The 22,852-nt window shown below is 42.0% G+C and overlaps 1 protein-coding gene across 3 annotated transcripts in view; it reads right to left on the bottom strand.

Moving 5' to 3' along the window:
* The window catches only part of SLC25A21 (solute carrier family 25 member 21), a 233,069-nt gene that overhangs the window by 6,550 nt on the left and 203,667 nt on the right, over positions 1-22,852 (bottom strand). For all 3 annotated transcript variants that reach the window (XM_083863535.1, XM_083863537.1, XM_083863536.1), the window contains exons 5-7: positions 18,748-18,807; positions 7,829-7,936; positions 3,620-3,784 (exon numbers count right to left, since the gene is read on the bottom strand). In XM_083863535.1, coding sequence (XP_083719661.1) covers positions 3,620-3,784; positions 7,829-7,936; positions 18,748-18,807 — 333 coding nt within the window. The remainder of the gene's footprint in view (positions 1-3,619; positions 3,785-7,828; positions 7,937-18,747; positions 18,808-22,852) is intronic.

The following is a 22,852-nucleotide window of genomic DNA, read 5'->3' as shown; positions in this document are numbered from 1 at the left end:
CTTTTTAAACAAAGATCTTAGAAAAAAAAATTTTGATAATTCTGTACATGCAGTGATTTAAATGCAAACAGAATAAAGCCAATGTTTCTGGCATCTAGAGAAGAAAAGAAGACCCCTTTTGAAGCATTTTTCCCATTCACAAAACTGGACTCTAAGCAAATGCACCATAGTCAACACTAGCTAAAAAAATCAGAAATTTGATTTTTTATTATAAACCTTATGGGAAAGGTTTTTCTATGAAATTTATCATTGTAATATCTGGGTAATTTTATTAGTATAAAAATTCAATATATATTTAGGTGTCAAAAATTAAAAAAAAATTCTAAAAGCAGACCTTCGTTGCTCTGAGATTATTCCACTACTCATTCTGTTCCCATCTTCTCCTAAATCATCTCGGCTTACTGTTTCTTCAAGTCCATTGCACCACGTCCACTTTTCACTCTCTATTCCTACACAGATCTTCTATGTTAGCATGGATCAGAAAGCTACTAAAATAAAATTATTGTCTGCTATTTTACTTACTCACCAAGCTGAACATCCCATTCGGGTTTCCCATCTCTTCTTTGCCCCTAGAAGTTCAGAGCCCCTTTCTCTTTGACACAATGCACTTGCTTAGCACCCCTGGTCTGATGCAGCAGCCCTTGTAACACATCTGCAGTGGCTGGCAGTGCCCAACTTGACATGAGTCTTGCAGTTGGCCGCATTTCCAAGAGGGCTTTCACCAGGTGTGACAAAATTTCATACTGTTAAGAAATGTGGCAGCCACTTGGAGGTGGTAGTGAGCAAAGTAATGAAACTAATGTTAAAAGCAAATCTAATTATGATAAAAAATGGGAAAGTGAAAGCTGCTGGACACCTATGAAATGAGCTACAAAATAATTTCATTGCTAGGGCAGAATCATAGCTGCTAATTCTCTACGGTTGGTACATTAGTGGCTATTGAAAAAATTCTGGCTTATTCCATTCTCAGTAAACAGAGCACAAGGTTGGCTGTAAATCGTCTGTTTAGCAGAATATATTGAATACATGAAAAATTATTCATTATGGACATTTACAACCCACACATGTTACAGATATCATTTGACCCCTCAGATTTTATTTTTTATACAAGATTTATTGCTTTTGGCAAAATAGATAGCAAACATCCCCAATAAGGATGCAAATTTAATGCACAGTTTAGCTGACAGCTAAAAGGCTCATTCAGAGATTTTCATACATTTTCCATTTATGTTACAGATGGTGGACAGCAAATATATAGTCAATAAAAATTATTTCACAAGTGTGGTATTCTTACTTCACAATTTTTATGTATTATAATTTTTATATATTTGTCAATATTACAAGACTGGCTTTAAGACTTTATTTTCTGGCAAAATATACAACTAGATTTTGTAGTGAAATCAAGTATGCGAGAAATCTAGACAAATATCAACTGTCTGATATTTTTCAGATTAACTGCAAATCAGCTTCTACCAAATTCCTTGTACAGATTTGATAAATCTAAGCCTCTAGTATCTGCCCACTGACAGAAGAGGTTTAAGTTATAGGTCATTAAAGATTGTTAAATGCTTCAATTTAGCAGTCACTGAAGAGAAATTCAGTGCATGTAAGTACCTGAGACATAATGTTGGCAGCAGCCAGATGAGGCCTGATCTATGTCTTCTTAAATTCAGAGTAGGTTTTGCATTGATTTTAATGGGAGTTTGATCAGAATTGTTGGCTATATCTCTTTGTACAGGCTGATACATCATTGACACTGCTGCTGGCGGGTCTAGAGAGTCCTCTCAGCTTTATTAGCACTAGAGAATGCTATCACCACTGAAAACAGACTGGCTGTATGGAACAGCCCATTAGGAAGGGTTCCTTGCCTTCACTAGCTCCTGAGGCACACCCAGGAACTGTGCTGGCTGGCCAGGGCTGAAGCTGTGCCAGGGAATGTTTAACAGTGCAGGCAGCTGAGTTTCAGTGTTGCTGCTCCATTTACTAGCACAGCTGTAGCCACTGTGCAAGCCACCATATAAGGCACAGCACACTGGTCAAGCACAAGACAAACCTCTCCACTTATTTGCAGTTAATCCCACAATGATTAAATTGCCTTTTGATTTTGCTGATATTTAAGGACAGCTGGGCCACTGGCTGACATTGAAATGATTTCCCTTTTTTTTTCTACATATATTTAAACCCATAATACAGATGTTAATTTTTTTCTGCATCATACAAAATCTATATAAAGTATTAATTTCCTTTAGATCATAAAGCTCTGAATCTTTCTAATAATATAATGCCTCTTTCCTAGTTTTTTAAAATCTGAAAAGCTAGGAAAACATGCTTATGCCAAATACTATTTCTATTCAATTCCTATGCAAGAACATTTCCCATGATTCCCATAGGAGCTGCACACTAGTCTCTGTCCTTACCTGGATATTTTCTTGAATTTTCTGCATAGTGATTATGATTTTTTAATCTTTTGATCAGCACAAGTGTTTACTCCTATCTTAGTAACAAGCTATGCTTGTGCCTTGAGTTTTTAGAATGTGTGACTAAAGTACACTGTAAAATATGCTTAGATACACTGCAAGAAACTTGTAGAAACTTGTGGGTCAGCTGCTCTTGAACAATTCAATTTACTGTAATAATCTGCAAATAAGAAGTGGAGCTTTTCTCCATTTACACAACACTGCCAACAAAAATACCAGGCTACTCAGAAGTGCAGGAAAAAAAGAGGTGTTACTTCATCTGGGAATAGAAACCGATCCCTTTTGATGTGAATTGCACCTTCTTACATGTATATCACTACATATTACACCTGTGACTGTTTAACTGTCATCATCTAAAAATCACATTAGTGAAAACAGACTTCAATAAGTAGCATGCTGGAATCATTAATGAACCATTAGTTGTTTCTCACACAGTCTTTAAGAAAGTTGCTAATATTACTATGTTTTCATTAGTAAAATTTCCTTTTGTTGTAAAGGGAATGCTTCCTTTGTTATTTAAAGTAATATAGGACTATCAAAATTTCTGTAAGTGAAATTACAGCTATAATGATTTTTTTACTTTAATTATAAATGACATAAAGTCCCTGTACATGACCCTTTACATCCTGTTTTGGTCTTTCTCCCATAAGGATGAAACTTCCCTGTCATCCTTCAATACTACATTGAACTCTCTTTTAAGTTAATAGGTCCAATGCTTGAACCTGAATAACCTACATACTGCAGCTTGGCGACCTCTGCCAACTTAGCTCCTTTTTGAATACTGACAGAAGTTATAGAAATTGATTTTTCTCTTCTAAGTCAGTTTGCCACTGAAAAAAAGTACCCAACATAAGCACAACATGTCTGTATCTCATTTATTGCCTTTTTGCACTGCTATGACGCTATAAAGGGAAATTCATAAAAATGATAATTCAAATATGACTGCACTCAGCTTTGCTTAAAAAGTGAGAAGATGAAACCCTTAATTTGCTTCCATTGAAATGCTATGGATTTCTGCAAAACAGAGCTAGGTTAGTCACTGGTTATCACTAAATACAATAGCTTTGCACAGAAAAACAGACTGTGAATTAAAATGTCAAACTTCTTATCTGATTGCCTAGTGCACTGTATGAAGAACTTACTTTATTGACTGGAAGAATGTTTTTCACATTGAAGTAGAATCCAAAGTAAACCATGTTAAAAACTCCGTGACGGCCCAGTGTTGCAGTAAGGCCTTTGTTGAGTCCTTGGGAGCCCAGACCACCGGTTTTAATGATCTGCTGAGCTTGAGCAAAGCTAGATGGTTGCTACACAAGTTAAGCAAAAGAAGGAACAGATCATCTTTACAAAAAGAAAACAATAAACATAGCATCATTTTCATCCTCTTGACAAACCCAATGTTGCCAATTCTTGTAATTTTATATTAAGTATCACTCAATTTTTTATTTTCCCTTTCCTGTGACCATATAAAAATCACAACTTTAATTAAAAAAAGATTCCTCATTTTTATTATAACAGAATAAGAGGAAAGCAGGATTTGAGTACTGTAAAAGAATAGTACTGTAACAGATTTCCATTTAATAAAAGTCAAAAAGGAAGAAACTGTCTCATATCAGACAGAATCTCCCTGACTACATGCACCTTTCATCTTTTTTTTAAAATATACTGTGATAGTCATAATTAGCTATTCCCCTTCTGAATATTTTACATTTTTTTAACAGCATTATAGAAACATTACTTTCAAAAAGTCGTTGAATAGAGTTTGGCTTTCTCCAAAGCATAAAGCCAAAAAAACCCATAAAGCCATGAAGCTCTGGGTAACCAAATCTATAATTAGAAAGGCAAAACACGACTTCCACTAGGAGGTTCAAACATGAAAATATAGAAGAATTTTGAATACACCACTGTGAATACCACTAATTTCAATACACTTATTTGTTTAATAGCTTTCCATTTCAAAATATCACTGTGGTAGATCAACATCAGCCAAATGATGCTACTATACCTGACACAGCATATGACTGCTTATTTAGGCAACTGAAGAGTTTAATCTTTAATACAAAGTTTCATTCTGGTTTTTCATATTTCACAACAAATACTATCCTGTTAATGCTCTGCATATATTTTACTAAAATTTACTTTCCTATCTGCTCCCAAGAATTCAAGTCAGAATCTATTCTAAAATAGAGATACTAAGCATGGATATAGCAATAAGATCCATTTTTTGTGTTCCAAAAGTATGTTGCATATACAGAAATAATACGGAAACCTTCAATATTAAGGCATCCCTTGGTATCTCTTTTCTTGAATATGGATTTACTCATGACTCAGAGGTCTGTCTCTTGCTGAACAACTGAGATGGGATTAATAAGTCCAAATATAGACACCTGCAATGTCTACACCTGACTTCCCTTTTCAGTCCTTTGGTAACAAAGAGGACTCTCTTTGACAGCACTTCCCTTTTACCAAAGGAGGTGTCATCATGTCAACTGATGAAGCCATAGAAGATCTGCGGTTCATCATTGATGATGGAAGGACGTTAGACAGAGGAATTTATTGTACAAACATCTGGAGTTAATGCACTTCACACAGATGTTGGCTTTTACTTAATATAGACCTAATCAGTGGAATCTGGAGTCAGATCATAAAGCAGAAAATTGTATTTGTTTAATTAATCATAACTCTTATGTCAAGTGAGAAGATTTTAATCATCACACTTGCAGCTTCTATAAGTCAGTGAGTTATCCAGGGCTAAAGGGAAAGAAAAAAAAAAAAAAAAAAAGGAAAGCCAAACAAAATGGTGTTGGGCTTCTTGCAGTTTACTTTAACAAAAAGCCACCATTATTTTTACCCACAGCAATCCACATTACAAAAGGGCTGATACGTGATTTATGGTGGCTTTCCTCTTTAAATCTATCAGCCCTCGAAAGATGATCTGCTACCACAGAACAATTCAGCTGTCACTGCAGGGTGTGAATATTTGCTTTGGGGGTGTGCTGGAGTCTGGGTGTGAGTGTATGGGCTCATGCTCTTCCTTGTTCCTTTTAAACAAGATATATTTATTGTTTCTATACAATAGTCAAAGAAATATGTGAACTGCATTAGGTTTCATCGTGTAGTATGAAAGCTCCACAATGGGATAGGTACACACTTTACTTAAACCTTTTAGAAAAACAGTGCATGGTAATGCCTTATGTTGTATAATATAACCTCTGGACATGCTTCTTCCAATGGGCTTGAGTTTACTCAAGTTGGGCTTTATTGTGGAATGTTCTTTAACATTTTCTTAATGAGAACTTAATATCAAGGTATAAAGTCAATGGAGTATTTTCTAATTTACAGCAAATTTTGTAGTTCTAATGTTTTAAAAAGAGATATTAAAAATTAATATGTCTGTGATATAATAATCTTTGTGATTTAAGAATTTAATTTCTCTTGGATTTTTTTTTTCCCTAGAGCAAGTAGTTAATATTTTCAATGTAAATTAGGTTTCTAGTAGAGTCCAAATACCATTCTGTCACAATTTTATCTGTATGATAATATACTATTATTTGGATTTTGAGAAATTTTTCATTTAAATTAAATTAGAGAACATTCACCTGAATGCTCAGAATGGTTTTGGACAGCTACAGTTTGATTATTGTAGTATTCTGAAGGTCACTAATGAAGGGATGCTGTAACTAAAGGAAGAAATTGGCTAAAATTTACAAGCTAAACCACCCCAGCCTTTGTTATAAATTTTACAGTAGAAAAAAATTTAAAACATATGAAGTGCATTAATCTTTTGCAAATTTACAAGGAATAGTTTGTTCAAAATATAACAGTGGTTTGTTTATACCTAAAAGGTGAGGTTTTTTAAGCTAGCATAATTACATCTTCACAATCATGAAGCAGAAAGATCCAGAAAACCTTAGCTCACTACTGCTGGAGCAGTAATAGTTCATAATTTTTATCACATCATCTTCTTGAGAGACAGGTCCTCTCACACATTGCTTTTTCCTACTTTCAGTCTCTCTCCTTCCAGGATCCTAAATATTTTACTCCTGCTCTGCATTATTTATCCGTTCAGTGGCTTTGCTGCCCAAGTTTAAAAAATGTCTAGACTGGAGACTTGCAGCAAATAAACATTTCTTTCATATGTATTAAGAATCGAACAGGAGCTTACCAAACATCTTAAAATTTATTCTGGAAGAAAATGCTTTTCTGGATGAGTTATGGAGTAGGTACCAGTTACTCTAGGACATTTGGAAATCAATTGCTGTATTTTTCCAGAGTGTACCTGAGGACCTTAGCCCAAACAGATTATGTAAATAGCCAGGTCATAAATCTAACTGTGCATCCCCCAAAAATGTTCAATTTGTGCAGATGAGTGCTACAAGAATGCAACAAGAATGCAAGTATTAACTTAGTCAAAACTTAATAGTAGAATATGCAAAAATCATATCCCACCAGGGATTCAGGCAGCCTTTTCATGTGATGCTTATGTGATTTGGCACTTCTATCATGGTACAGCTGATTCCTCAAAAGATTTTGAAAAGGATAATTTGATAATTGTTATTTTCATTCAATGAGAAAAGAAAAAAGGAACTGTATTACTGCCTTCCTTCACTTCATCCTGGAACATCTTCTGCATTAAAATTAATAGAAGCTAGTACATTCCTGAGAACACTTGATTTTCATGAATCACTGTTTTCCTTTAATCTTTTTTCCCTTTCAGCGGTACCCAGAATGGTGGACCATGTTTTGCACGACTTCTTTGGAGAAAGCAATATTTGAATAACAAAACTCTGAAGCGAAGCAAGAATTTAAATTATCAATGTACTTGCTATATAACAATTTTCAAGTTTGTGTTAATAAAAGTGAAGTCTTGTAGGTAGTTTCACTCAAAAAACATAGCATAAAATACAGCAGCTGCACTCCATCAAGGGCACAGGGCTGTGGTGTTTTCTGTTAACCTTTGATGCTCACTTGAAATCTGCAGCCTGGTAGGGTAAACATGCTGTGTACAAGGGGCTCAGCATGTACTTGTACTCCAGTTGAACTTGTACTCCAGTTGTACTGGATTACAATTCCTCACCATGCTGGCTTGCTGGCTGCTCAGGAGGGATGAAGGTGCATTTCAGGCACAGAATATTTAGAGTGGAGATGCTGTTGCCCCTGACAATACTGCATGCATCTCTGCATATCTGAAGGCATTGTCTATTGGGTCTCTGCCTTTTCCATTTCTGTTAAGTTTATGGGAAAATCATTTGCATCCACTAATATATTATAGACATTCTGCTCTAAATATGAACCTTAAAGTGCATTCTGTCCAAAAAAGTGAAAAAAGGAGAATGAAGCATTTTCCCTACCTCTGTGAAGGCATTCTGATTGGTCTGTAAGGTAACTTTCACTACTTCAAATGGGTTAACCACAACTGCCTCTGTCAACCCAGATCCCAAGCCAGCAACTGCAAAAGCCTAGAAATGTTAAAATGAAAATTAAATGTTAAGGAGCAATACTTCCTCTACATCAGATTGTGAAACTGAGGGATACAATGCAAACTGCAAGACTACAGTAATGCAGAAGTATTCTATTGCTAAACAACTTTAGCCTTTGATTAGACGCTGACAGTTCATGAAGGCAATATGACAATAGCCATAAACCATATTCCAGAACAATCAAAACAACATGTTCATGTATTCTCCTTTCAGCCGGAAGGGAAAATATGGTACCCAACTTTTACACAAACATGGAAAAAGTGGAAAAAGAATGTCATCTTTGGATGGACTCTGAATAATAACACAAACTTAAGTGTAGTTATGCAGCACTGGAAAGAATAAAACCTTTGAACTGAGCATTAAGCACATAACACTAATATATTAACTTAAAAATACATGTAAAAAACTAAAACAGTTCAGTACTTAAATTGCAGAAGTAGAACGTCCACCTAGTAGTTAACAATCCTAGAAAGGTTTTTATGGGAATGAGTGTCACACAGAGAAATGTTAGCATTCATTGCAAGGATGAATTAACTCCATTTACTTAGAGGCTGGTGGCATTTCAGTCATAGATATGGATATATTAACTGCTTTGCTTTCCATCCTGGCACAGCATTTTAAGATACCTTAATTTGTTTTAAAGAAAAAAATAGTATTAAAATATTTAGATCAATTGAGAAAATTCAGAGAGGTTAAAATCAATGATCACTTCAGACATTTATTGCCTTCACTTAACATCCCCAAACACTCTAGTGCAGTGGTTCGGCTTTTTCCAATGGGTGCAGTTCCGGCCAGCCCTGCCGCCACTACATCCAGGGGCCACTTTGCCAGAGGCGTGGGCAAACTCGACCAAGGTGCGGATGGTGCGCAGAATAGAAAGGCGGGACTCTCAGAAGGTGCAACAAGGGGATGCGTGTCCCCGAGGCAGCGCTCCGAAGAGAGACGCTGGCCTCAAGATGGCACGGCTTTTTATTGAGTAGGTTCGGGGGTGGGATCGCGTGGGACCAATTAAAACTCTTTGCCAACGTATAATGAGGGGATGCACAACTTTTGAACCAGTAACAGGTAACTTGGGGAGGAGGAATACATGATGAGGGGGTGGGGAAGTTATATAACTTAAAGATTGACAGGTAACCGAAAAGTGGTAAACAACTATTATGGGATGGGGTTACCAGGACAACCAAGATTTTGGCGGGAAGGTTTGGGGGGGGAAGGAAAGTCTGAGGGAAGGAGAGAAGGAGAGGGAAGGAGAGGCCATCTTAAACAATAGAAATAAATACAAAATTATAAAACACAAATTATAAAACCCAACTGGAATTGAATTTAAGCACCACCACATCTCCCCCTTTTTTATTTTTTTGTGATGGCTTTTGGTATTGTCTGTTCGGGGGATAGATGTTCTGTTCCGTGAGCCACCTCTCATCATCAGTCTCCGGTGAAAAAGTCCTCTGGGTCAGGGTATTCTTCATCTTCCCATGACGGGAGCTGCTGCATCTCGATCTCCTTGACGGGAGGAACACTGGCCCAGACGTTGTTCACGCTGAGTGACTTGTCGGATGATGCCAAATGCAATTCCAATTATAAGTAACAAAAACAAAATTAGGAGTCCTGTGTTTACAGCAGAATTGACCCAGCCTGAGAGTCCCCAGTTTCCAAACAATTGGTCAAACCAGTCCTTCTGGGGCTCTCAGTTGGTATCTGACTGGTCTCTCCTGTAACTTAAAATATAACAAAATAAATTAATTAACAAAAAGCCAGTGAGGAATGGGGAAGGAAGGAGCGGACCTCTCTTCCTCCGGACCAACGGGCTTCCTTTTTCTTCGCCAAGCGACATTTTTCACTTGATGATCCGATCCTTTGGAGGCCCTGGGAATGTAAGGTTTCACCCACTTGGCCGGCACCCATTTAAGTCCGGTGGGTGTCGATACGCAGGCGTACCCGCGACCCCAAGTGATTAAATCATGTGGACCTTCCATTCTCATGGTCTCCGGGTCCTTGACGAGAACTGGCGGCTTGGATTCTAATTTCAAATTTGGGTTCCCTCCAAAGTGCCTAATTATTGGGGGATTCATAAGTTCGAATGAACAATTTAGAAAATTAATTGTGTATAAGGCCCTGGCTAATCGAATTTGGGGTGACTCCAATTTTAGAATTTGTCCCTGTTGATTGAGGACTCTTTTGATGTTTTGGTGTGTCCTCTCCACAATTGCTTGGCCTGTCGGGGAGTAGGGGATGCCAGTCTTGTGTTCTACTCCCCATTGCTGGAGGAAGTTGCGGAACTCCTTGGAAATATAGCTTGGCCCGTTATCTGATTTGATGACCTTAGGGATGCCTAGGAAAGAGAAGGCTTGGAGAAGGTGTTTAACAACATCCCCTGCTTTCTCCCCTGGGTGGGCGGATGCATAGACTGCTCCAGAAAAGGTGTCCACAGACACATGGACGTACTTCAGCCTCCCAAACTGAGGGACATGAGTAACGTCCATCTGCCATACCTCGTTGCTGCTCAGCCCTCGGGGGTTTACCCCGGCATGCAAGGTTGGGACTGCATGTCGCTGGCAGCTGGGACACGTCGCCACAATGGCCTTGGCCTGATCTCGGGTTAGTTTGAACCCTCGGACCAAACCTGGCACATTCTGATGGAACAGTTGGTGGCTGAGCTTTGCCTGCTGGAAAACGTCAGGCAGCGGGGCCTTCGCGACAGGGGCAGCAAGAGCATCAGCCCTCCTGTTTCCCTCCGCTATGAACCCTGGCAAATCCGTGTGCGACCTGGTGTGCATCACGTAAAACGGTTGCTCTCGGTGGGAGATCAGCCTTATCAGCTTCGAGAGCAACTTAAACAGAGCAATGTTAGTCACTTCTTGGAGAACTGAGTTCTCCGCTCTGGACACTACACCTGCAACGTAACTCGAATCGGTTACCAAATTAAATGGTTCAGAGAACCTTTCGAAGGCCCTGACGACTGCGGCCAACTCAGCAATCTGAGGGGATCCTTCCACCTCAGCAACGTCAGACTCCCACTGCTGAGTCTGAGGATCTTTCCAAGTCACCACTGACTTGTGGGACCCTCCGGACGCGTCTGTGAAAACTGTCAAGGCTTCGAGCGGTCTTTTGCTCTGAACACTCCTTAAATTTAATTTAAATTGAGCATCCGAATTAAAAATTTTGTGGGCAGGCCGATGGATTGAAATTTGACCAGTGTAACTGTCCAGGGCAAACTGAAGTGCTTCGTTCTCTTGAAGCAAGTGCTCTAACATTGCCTTTGAAATTTGGCCCGAATTCAGCCGAATTGGTACGTGGATCACCTCAAAGTCGCAACCAGCCAGTTCTCTAATACGGACTCTGGCTTTCCGAATGAGTTCAGCCATCAACTCCTGTGGGCGTGTCATCCTCTTGGACCTGTGGTGGCTGAGAAAGACCCATTCTATAATAAGAAGAGGATCTCTCCCGCCTCGGTCCTTCCAGGGTATGCTGGTCACCCCATTGTCCCATTGGAATATCATTCCATGGAGGTGCGGCAGATTCCCTAGAATGACAAATCGGAAAGGCAAATCAGCATGGCATCGATTTGCCTGTCTGGTGGACATCAACTCTTGAACCTTTTCCAGTGCTTTCTGTGCCTCCGGGGTGAGTGACCTAGGGGAACTCAGCCCCTCTCCCCCTTTCAATAAATTGAAAAGAGGTGCTAGGTCCTCGGTAGTGAGACCCAGCCAAGGCCTCACCCAGTTCAAAGCCCCACACAGCTGGTGCACATCCGCTAAGGTCTCAATTTTGGTTTTGATCGCCAATTTTTGCGGAACAATGGTCCGCTTATTAATTTCGAGGCCAAGATATTTCCAAGGTGGCATCTTTTGAATTTTCGCTTCCTGCAACTCAAACCCTGCAGCAACCAGTGCAGCCACTGTCAGGTCAAGCGCATGCGTCAACAGGTCGTCGTTGGGGGCGCACACGAGCACGTCATCCATATAATGAAAGATGACGGCCTGGTGTGCAGCTGCACGCACGGGGGTCAGCAAGGAAGACACGTACCACTGGCAAATGGCAGGACTGCTCTTCACCCCTTGGGGAAGAATCCGCCAGTGATACCTCTTCCTCGGGGCCTCTCGGTTGATGTTAGGAACTGAGAACGCAAACCGCGGAGCATCGTCGGGGTGGAGAGGAATTTGGAAGAAACAATCTTTGATGTCAATCACGGCCAAATTGTAATTTTGGGGCAACATGGCTGGGGAAGGCATCCCTGGTTGGAGAGAGCCCATGTCCTCGATGACCTCGTTAATTTGTCTGAGGTCCTGGAGAAGCCTCCATCGGGTCTTATCCGATTTCTGTATTACGAACACCGGGGTGTTCCAAGGAGAGGTGGTCTCCTCTATGTGACCCTTCCGGAGTTGCTCTTCCACGAGCTCATTCAGCGCCTTTAACTTTTCCTTAGAAAGCGGCCACTGCTCCACCCAAACTGGAGAATCCGTTTTCCAATTCAGTTTTTGGGTGGGGCGCAGTTCAGTGACCGCAGCCTGAAAATTTTGTGGAGGGTCAGGGAATTCAATTGTTGCCCCCCACTGGGCCAGGACATCTCTCCCCCACAGGGGTGCTTTGTAATTCAAAACAAAGGGCTGGATGTTTGCCAATTGCCCATTGGACCCCTTAATTTGCACCATGTGCTTTGATTTTTTCGCCAATTGAAGGCCTCCAACACCCTCAACTTGCTCCACCACTGTTTGCAGCGGCCAACGTGACGGCCATAGGTGTTCCGGGATCACCGTTATGTCCGCCCCCGAGTCAAGGAGACCTTTAATGATGGTGGTCTCCCCGCCCACCCTTAATTTGCACACCTCCTCAGGTCTATCATGTGTAATGTACACGACTGTGCTTATCTGGGGGTGGCAGGTTTTGCAGTCGCCCTCAGGACACACCCTTTCAGGGAGTGATGGTATTGCCTGGGCGACTATCTGTCCCTTTGACAGATAAATGGGTGGAGTCGTGCAGCGAAGCCAGAGTTCAAACCACTTGGGATCCGCAGGAGTGGTTTGGGGAACAATCTCGATCTCCGGCGGGGTATGTTTACAATCCCCCACGACTACATATGTTGTGCCAATTTTGTGCCAGGTACCTCTATTTTTAGATACCGCCACACGGTGCCATTCATCATCACGGATCCACAGGGCATCAGACAACTGAAGATGAAAGGGCACTCCCTCGCTTGTTGTTGTCAAGGACTTTCCTGTGAAAGGAACAGGCACATTCGGGTCAGGATCATCAGGTGAAAGACTCCTCAAAGGAGAGTCTCTTGTCTTGTCCGGTGAATTCCCTCTCAGAGGGCTCCTCTGCTGCCTCTGGGAAGAAAAAGTCAAGTCCGTTAAAATGTCATGTCCGGTACAACTCAAATCATCATTCCCCATTCCTCCTCCCCCGGCTTGGGCCACCCGATTGGGGTCATCGCACTGGGTGGCTCCGCGCTCCCTTATTCGTTTTTTTGTTGGGAGCGTCCTCCTCTCCCATTTTCTCCTCCTCCCTCTTTGGCTTGTTTAAATTCCTGAAACTCCCGTCTCAGGGGACAAGCCTGCCACCAGTGTCCTTGCTTGCCACATAAGGCGCAAGGCCTGTCAGCTGAATTTCCAGATGGACGCCTCCCTTTTGGTACCACGGCCGCGTTGTTCTGATGGATGGTTGGGGTCTCTGTGGTTGCTGCATTCACGGTTTTCCGTCGCTGTTCCGGCCTTTCAGGCTTTGCTGATGTCATCAGCGGGACCACCTCAGTTACCACCTCGACATAGTCCTGTAATGTCGGCTTGGGAATCCGTGGAAGGGTGAGCATGGCCTGTTTGCAGACTTCGTTGGCGTGCCTGAACGCCAGCGACGTGACCAGCCTCTCCCTTGCCACTTCGTCCTCTTCCTGCTGCTCTATGGCTACCGTTAGCCTTTCCACAAACAGCAGGAAGTTTTCCTGAGGTCCCTGAAAAACATCTGAATACGATTCCATGGGGCCGGAAGGCCGCATGGTGGAAAACGCTTTCACAGCAACACGAGCAATTTGCCTTAACAACGGCTTTGGGAGGCTTTCAGCTTGCTTCTGTGGCATCTCCCATTCACCCTCACCCATCACATGTGACAGCGTGATCCTGTTTCCATCATTGTCCACAGCTGTGTCAGGGTCATTTGACCATCCTGGGAGAGCGTCCTGCAAGTGCCTTTTCCAGGTTGCAAACCAGAGCTGATACTCAGTTCTGGAATGCAAGCACCTGAAAAGGTACTTGATGTCATGTGGGACAACCTCACTCCCGGTAACTTGGCCATCTAACAAACCAAGGAAGTACGGACTCATGCGGCCGTACTCCTTGAGGGCCTTCATGAGTTCCCTGACAACATTCTGGGACAACTGCTGCCACTTTGCCTCCTCATGCCCTCCCCTACCCCTCCTGTAGGTAACTGGAGCGATAGAAGGGACATGGGGACCATCACTTCCTGGATCCCACCCCTCCCCCTCCTTGCCCCAAGCGTGGGAACCGAAAGAAGGGGCGTGGGAACCGGGAGGCAGTGGGCGGGACTTGGGCGTCACCGAGGGGAGTGGCTTGCGATGGGAGGGGGGCGTGCCAGGGTCTGGGAAAGGCACGCCTTCGGAGGAGTGGTTTTGGGTGGAGACTCGGGAGGAGCGGCAGGTGGGGGGGTCATAGGAAGGGGTTTCAGAACAGTGACAACCTCGGGGAAGGGTGGAGGGGGACGGAAAAGGGTTGGGGGGGGAAAACTTGGGAGACTGGGAAGGGGAAGGGAACGGGGCCATGGCGGCGGCGGCGGCGAGCGGCGCCTCCGGCAGCGGGACGGCGGGCAGGGCGGACAAAGAGAACGACCGCGCCATGCGGCCGCCGCCATTCCGCGCCTCTGCCGCGCGGGCACTGCGTGCCTGCGCCTCTGCCGCATGGCTGCCACGCGGTCCTCCCGCATGGGCACCGCGTGCGTTTGCCGCATGGGCGGCGCATGCCCGTGCCACGCGGTCGCCATGCGGTTCTTCCGCATGGACGTCTGCCACGCGGTCGCCGCGCGGCTCCGCGCCTGCCGCGCGGGCGCCGAGCGGCTCCGCGCCGGCGCCTCCCGCGCCCCCCGCGTGGGCGTTTTGTGTGCATTCTTCTCCACTAACACTGAACTGAACTCGGGGTTTGTTTAGGGAGGTTTGGGGAAGGGAAAATTCCTCGGGAGCATGGCCAGTGCTTCGTCGGAGGTCCCGGGCAGACTGCCCTGTCTGTCCCGGGCGGGGGGATGGCGTCCTGAGAGCGCCAGGGCTGGCGGGCTGGGGTATGCCCGCTGCACCTCTGAGGATGCCACGGCGGGGAGAAGGGGAGGGGGACACAGAGCGGGAGCAACGGGGGGAAACAGAGCTTCCTCCGGGAGACTGCTCTTTCTGCACTCCTTTCATGTTTTTCACGGCAGTTTGAATTTGCCGCGACCAGAACAGGTATTTCGCCGCATTTTTGTCCCCAGCGGCAGCTAAATCGGTAAGTTTTAAGATGACAGGGCTCCAATATCGGAGCTGCGTCACAACTTCCGGGTCCGTTCCGGGAAAGTGCAGACAGAGCGTGCGCACAAAACGCTTCAGTTCCCCCTTAGAAAACTTAACCTTATTAAAACTGAGAACACCAACAAAACAACGAAAAACGTCTTTCTGTTCTGCCGAGAGCCTGGCACCCATTTTTCACTTCCAAACCGTTCCGCAACACAAAATAAACTAAAAACCGAATTCCAGCACAAAAAACTCCGGTCGGCAGCTCCCCGCCGCTGCCTCCCCCCCCGGAGGTGCCGCGTAAAACAAAAAACCCGCTTTAAACCCCGTCTGTGCCCGTGCGCAGACAAAAAGCGGGGGTTCCGCGCCTCCCGCGGTCCCGGTCCCGACCGGGATTCGAACCTACGTCTCCCGCGCCCGGGCCGGCAAAAAAACGAGCACGGCGCCGCTCCCGCGATCCCGCGAACCCGGTCCCCCGACCGGGATTCGAACTCGGGTCGCCGCGGCGAAAGCGCAGAGCTCTAACCACTACACCACGGGCTCAGCCGTGTCGCTCCTGCCTCGCGGCTTCCCGATACCTGCCGCGGCGCGCCCGTGTCGCTCCCCCCGATACCCGAGCGAGCTGCTTCCCGCTCAGAGCCGCGAAAACTTAAAACATAAAACAACAAAACGAAATAAAAACAGGAACCTAAAGTAAAACCCGAGAGAGGAAAACAACCCCCCCCCGGGCGCCGCGCGGCTGATCCCCCCAGGACAGTCTCTCCTGGGCTGGATTCCCCTTTTGGGTAGGGTGAGGGCGATGGGGCTCACTCGCTTACCCGTCCCTGGTTCCTGCGTGGAAACGGCGGTTTGGTTTGGGATCCGATCCGCACTGAAAAGGACTTTGCTGGGTGCTGCAAAGCTATCCTTTTCTTCCTCCCGGGAGCGCAACTGACCACCAGGAGGCGCGACGACAATGAAAAATCCGTAAAAGGTCCCGATGGACCGGATTCGATCGCGACGCCCTCAAACCGCGTGCGCCGCGTCAGTGCCGCCGCCGTCGAGTTGCCAGATGTCCGCCCACGCGTGACAGCCCCACGTTGGGCGCCAGCTTGCAGTGGTTCGGCTTTTTCCAATGGGTGCAGTTCCGGCCAGCCCTGCCGCCACTACATCCAGGGGCCACTTTGCCAGAGGCGTGGGCAAACTCGACCAAGGTGCGGATGGTGCGCAGAATAGAAAGGCGGGACTCTCAGAAGGTGCAACAAGGGGATGCATGTCCCCGAGGCAGCGCTCCGAAGAGAGACGCTGGCCTCAAGATGGCACGGCTTTTTATTGAGTAGGTTCGGGGGTGGGATCGCGTGGGACCAATTAAAACTCTTTGCCAACGTATAATGAGGGGATGCACAACTTTTGAACCAGTAACAGGTAACTTGGGGAGGAGGAATACATGATGAGGGGGTGGGGAAGTTATATAACTTAAAGATTGACAGGTAACCGAAAAGTGGTAAACAACTATTATGGGATGGGGTTACCAGGACAACCAAGATTTTGGCGGGAAGGTTTGGGGGGGGAAGGAAAGTCTGAGGGAAGGAGAGAAGGAGAGGGAAGGAGAGGCCATCTTAAACAATAGAAATAAATACAAAATTATAAAACACAAATTATAAAACCCAACTGGAATTGAATTTAAGCACCACCACACTCTAGATGCTGAAAAATATACAAAATATACATACATTATAATGAGTACATTTGCTGAAATTCAAAGAGACCAATAGTAATGGAAAAAACAATAGTGAGAAATAACTTACTTAACACAGAGGGATTTGAGCAGGGACTCCTGAGAGCTCAAGAAAGAGAGGAATGGTAAGTTAGAAGGGTAGTGGCAAACTTACTCTTACTGCCTTTGGAGAAGATTGTATTACCAACAAATCAATTTTTCCAGTAAGATGGGAACATTTCATCATCAACCATGGGACTGAAGCCACTAGGAAGATGGCGCTAATGTATACATCTGTCTCTTAATAATAAATATTGCCTTGATATGAGGTCTGTTGAGGTACCTAGAAACATCTTGCCTGCCTTAGACCAGAATCCCCCCCAGTCTTCTTTTACCCTCACTACCTTAGGACCAAAAACACTTCTATAGTAACAGTATTGCACCAAAAATGTGAGGGGTTTCTGATTTTTCTGAGCATTGTTGTATCTGTTCTATGAATCAGGGCAGCTTTTGGGCAGCTGTTGTATGTTTACCAGTTTTCAGCCTATTTTTCTTCCTCTCCAAAAAGTGCTCGGGTACCATAGAACCTTCAGCTCGTTTCTTTCCACTTGCTAGAGAACAAATATCAGTGTCTCTATAGACACCTAAGGACAAGAACTGCTGAAAAATACCAGATAAAATAGGAGAGACTGCTATAGGGCCAGTGGAATAATTAAGAGGAAGAGCTTGCTTACTTAGTAAATAGATTTCCATGACCATTCACTGATGTAAATGGAAGCAATACTCTTTAAAAGAGACTTGAAATTACCAAAACCTTTATAGCACAGCCTTAAAAAGACCAGCTGTTTCCAAAAGTTGTAATATAATCATTGTGAAAAATACATATTTACTATGATTTACATTCTTACACCACAGAAAGCAGTAGTTCTTATAAAAAGTGTTTCACTCCTAAAGCATAATAGCAGAATTAAGACCTACACATGAGAATCCAGATTACATATGTGAGCTACATCTTAGCATTTAAACATTTCTGCATGTATGTATACCCTGCATTTTCCTTTTAAACAAGTATTTCTTGAGAGAATTCCTAATTCCACTGATGGACAAGAGAGTTTTGCTTTACTTCAAAGAAAGTAACAATTTCTTATTAATAACTTAGGTTTCTTTCATAAAGCTTTTAAAATAAGATTGAGATCTGTATTTTTATTATACTTGTACTGCACCTTGGAGAACAGCACTTTAAGGTTGAAGTGTTAAACTAGACACTATGACATGAATAAATAAATATTGATAATGTTCAACTTTTTTCGTTATGCTGTAAGAATGAACAAAGACAAGCTGTATACTGACTCTTCATAGTGGCTGCTATTATCCATGTTAAGGAGTGTTATGATATTGTAGGGAATTATTTTGAGGACATTTGATAAAAAAACATATATCAATTTTGATAAATCCTTATCAATGTTTTCAAGAGACAATTCTGTTCTGAAAAACTCTGGATTGAGCTGGACCCTTTAGTTTTGGGCTTCTATGAGAGGAAGCAGATGAGACAGAGTGTTCAGCAGACACATACTGCATTGGAACATGGAGTTCTGTATTCATACGTACCAGTCCTGGTGGCAATGATGCATATCCCAGTACCTTCTTGTATTGTTCAAAGGTAAAAAACTGTGAAAAGAAGTTAGATTGAAACTGTGTTGAAAAAAATTAGTAGTTACTTATGCAAATTAGTAACAACCAGACTATAATGGAATTTCGCTACCTCATATCCTGAGCAACTGCATGCAGTTCTGCAAAATAAACGTAAGCCAGTTTTATTTCACACATTCTGTAGCAGTGTTAGATGTGCAGGAGTAGACAATCGGGCTTCAGAACTGATTTTATTAGTGTGTTATGCGTAATAGCAGCATAAGTGCAATTCAAGTAATCCTTTATCTTAGAGTTCACTTACATCATATAGGACATATTTTAAATTTATAAACTTTTTCTCTGGCATTAACTTTCATATACTAGTTTAAATGTAGTAGCAGGTATTCCAATTTTCCCAAGAAATCACCCACACATCCTTAATGTAATGTGCTGCAATTGCTTTTGCAGTTCTCAAACACTAGTGTGCTTCTCATCAGAGAGATATAACTGTGGATTTTGAAGATGGAAATTCTGTCATTTTTATCATCTTCTATGTCAACAAGCACATTTCTTTTCCTCTTCTTTCTTTACAAATATTTTTTTCAGTCAATTGTCTGCTTTCAAACAGTGGTGCTTTGAAGTTCTGAGCATCTGCAATTCCCTTGAGGATGTCTTGAAAGTTGTACTCTTACGTGTTTGAATTTCAAGAAAGAAATAAGATCAACTTCACCTGCACCAATATGGTGAAAGGCAACCATTTGCAAATGGCTCACTTTGCACCCTATCATTTATTGATACCCAAACCCATTAATTTTAAGAATACCTTCTGTGAATCCTTATAAAAACCAAAGCATAATAAAGGAATGGATTTGTTTTTCCAAGAAGAAGGTTTAGAATAACTCTGAGTGCACTGAAGTCAGTAGGAAACTTCCTGTTGGCATAGGCAAACAGACTTTTGCTGCCTTGCTTCTTGTCTGTGGACATGAAGACTAAGATGCATGGGTCAAGATACATTCTAAAGAAAGAGTATATGTGACATTTTACAAATTGTTGGGAAGATGCCCTTTGAAATACAGCACACAATCTAGGACACTATTTAAAAACAACAACTCAGAGTACATCATATTCAAAGCAGGGCTACCAGGACATTAAGGAGAACTTAGAGATTATTTTAAGAATGAATATTGAAGGAGAATAAATGCTTTCCTTGTTTAGTTTAGCAAAAGAGATGCTGCAAGAGAATGAAAAACAAGGAAGATATGTAATATAAAGAAACTAGGTGTAAAAGAAAATATACTCATAAGTAGAATGTGGTTGGAGATCTGATGAAGCTTTCTTGTAACTAAAAGAATGGAGTCCTAAAATAGTCTTCCAATAAGAATGAGAAAAGAAAAAAGGAACTGTATTACTGCCTTCCTCCATTTTATCCCAGAACATCTTCTGCATTAAAATTAATAGAAGACAAAAGAATGATGGGGGAAAAATCTTCATGACTTTTAGGGGAGAGTTTGATAAGTTTATGAAGGAGAATATAGAACAAACCCCATAGTGTCTTAATTCATATTCTGCAAATGTTGCTGAAGCCACTGAAAAAGTAGACCAGTTGCTATCGCACAAGACACATCTGAGGGCAGTGAAAATGATCTTCTAGCATGAGGATGGCAGAACCTGTGGGCTAAAAAGAGTAGGTATCTGAATTCTGCGTAAAACCAAAAAATATTTGAGGTGTTATTCCACATAATTTTCACACATGGAACAACACAAGGCCCCTAATCACAGCTCACTATTTGCGAGTCCTGTAATTGTCTAAGAAATATCCATATCTTTGCATACAAAATAAAGTGGCTTTTATATAGCAAGTCTGGTATGATGGGAATGAAGAACCAAAATCTGTCACAGTTCCACTAAGACTGCATCAGTGCAGGTTCATATCTCCTAGTACAAGAGCTGTCACATCCCAGTCTAGCAAAAGTAAATAGTCAGAACTTTTAACTTTTCTGTCTGCTTTCCAATGGTGACCGGTAACGTTTGATCAGTTCAGGTGGGATCCTTGGAAAGTCTGTGAATTTTGTGATCACAGAGGAGGCTACCATCCCTCCACACAGCATCTGCCCACGCATGAGACAATCAAAGTCTTTCACCATAAGAGGAAGGCAATGAGCAATGCGGCCAACGGAGACATGGGAATCATGAGAAACATAAGGGAATAGAGTTTTTAAAACAAGACAGAAAGACTGTGTGGCCTGTGCTGAGTCTCAGCCAAAGAAGACAAGCTCTGTCCCTCATGGTTCAGTGCTACAGACCTATCAGAACAAAGCAGCTATTCCACAAACCACGGGTACAGGAACATAAGTAATAAGCACCACATTTTCATTTGAACTTGTTTAGAACCTTGTCCTATGGAAAAGTCAATAAAATTTTTCAGTCAAGACCTGCTTCAAATGAAAAGTCACTGGAATCATACCAAACCATCAGAGAATTGGGTGTTAATGTGTTAATAATGCCACTGTTTTAAAGCAAGAGGGAATATGTATACATAATGCAAAATTGGGTTGTTAAATTCTGAAAACTGATCGGCTGTTACTCTGGTCACTGGATGGGTATTTTTTTACATCCTTAGTTGGGATTATTATATAATTTTGCAGAAAAGGTCTTAGAACTCGGGCCCAGATTTTAACTACCCTCCAAAGAGTGTACAGAATGAACATTAACTTTGCAAGCATCTTGAAAATATGTTTAAAACTTTTGCATTGGCCTTGACAAGAACCAAAAAAAATGGAAGTGTTACTTAAACACTAGCTCTATCTTTTTGGACAACTGAAGGTATAATAGAGGTAAAAGTCTGACAAAGTGGGAGGGTAAGCTGCTTCACTGAACTAAATTCATTTCTTATTGTGATAAAATTTGCTTTATTCTCTCTCCAGCATCTTTCTAGTCATTGTTACCCTCTTAACCTTTAATGGAATTTCTGGTATTCCTTAATGTTTTCCATAGTGTTACAGATCTGTAAAACAGTTGTAATAAAGGCAGAATTACATTACTTAGCAATTTTTTCTGTGTTTAAAATGTTACCCTAAAAATCAATAGCTTCCTAGAGTCATAAATAAAATAACTACTTAATAGTAACTGTGCTTTAAACAATTTTAAAAAGAAAAAAATCGACAGCAATAAAATTTAATATAAATGTTGCTGGGTGTACTAGAGTGGCTAGTACACATACAACTTTGCAAAAGAAAGATTTCATATTGTATCATATGAGTTTATATAATGTATATCCACCCAAAATGTTTTTAAAAACACAGTATAATTTGTCCTTTCCTCTACAGTTGTATTAAGTTAATAGCTTTGTGCAAAAAATATTTCTCAGAATAAACGTATTTAAAACATGCTTTTGTGTATATAATAACCAATATTGTCCATCTGGCAAATATACACTTTAATTGAAGTTACACAGAAAATAGCCAAAGTACTTACCAGATGTCTCAATAACTCTAAGATAAAAATATATGCTTGAAACAAGATGTCTGGGAACACATGAGCAATATAAATTTGCCCCAAAAGTTCATCTGTTAACCATTGTATTGGCATCATCATTTCTTTCCTCCAAGTTCAATCTAACAGAAAGTTATAAACTTTGACTTTTCATCTTCCAGAAATACCAGCTTTCTTTTTAGAAGGGAAATAAAAAGAGAGGGAAAAAAAAGAAATAGCAATACAGACTTGAGAACATAGTTGACTAAAAATGAAGCTGTATCTTCAACACTTAACTGAAAAACTGAGGCTAAATAACTTCATTTTAATAGCTTTATTTTTGATTGCAAAACTACACATCAGATAAATACAATGTTCCAGTAGCACAAGCACATTTCTTCTTAGTACAAAATTTCCTGTCTATTCTCTACACACTTTTATGACACTGTAACTAGAAGTTTTCAAAAAGGTTCATTACAAACAAAAAAACCTGCTGGAACCTAGAAAATAACTCTTTTCCTTTTGTGCTTTTTCAAATCTCAGATCATTGGCCTGAATGTAGTCTTCCTCTAAATCTCACAAGTCATTTAAGCAGTGGAGTAGGGACAGCTTA

Source organism: Zosterops lateralis (genome assembly GCF_965231275.1).
Source record: "Zosterops lateralis genome assembly, chromosome: 6".
Taxonomy (NCBI): Eukaryota; Metazoa; Chordata; class Aves; order Passeriformes; family Zosteropidae; genus Zosterops; species Zosterops lateralis.
Note: the sequence above shows the minus strand (reverse complement) of the source record. Positions and strands in the feature narration are given on the sequence as shown.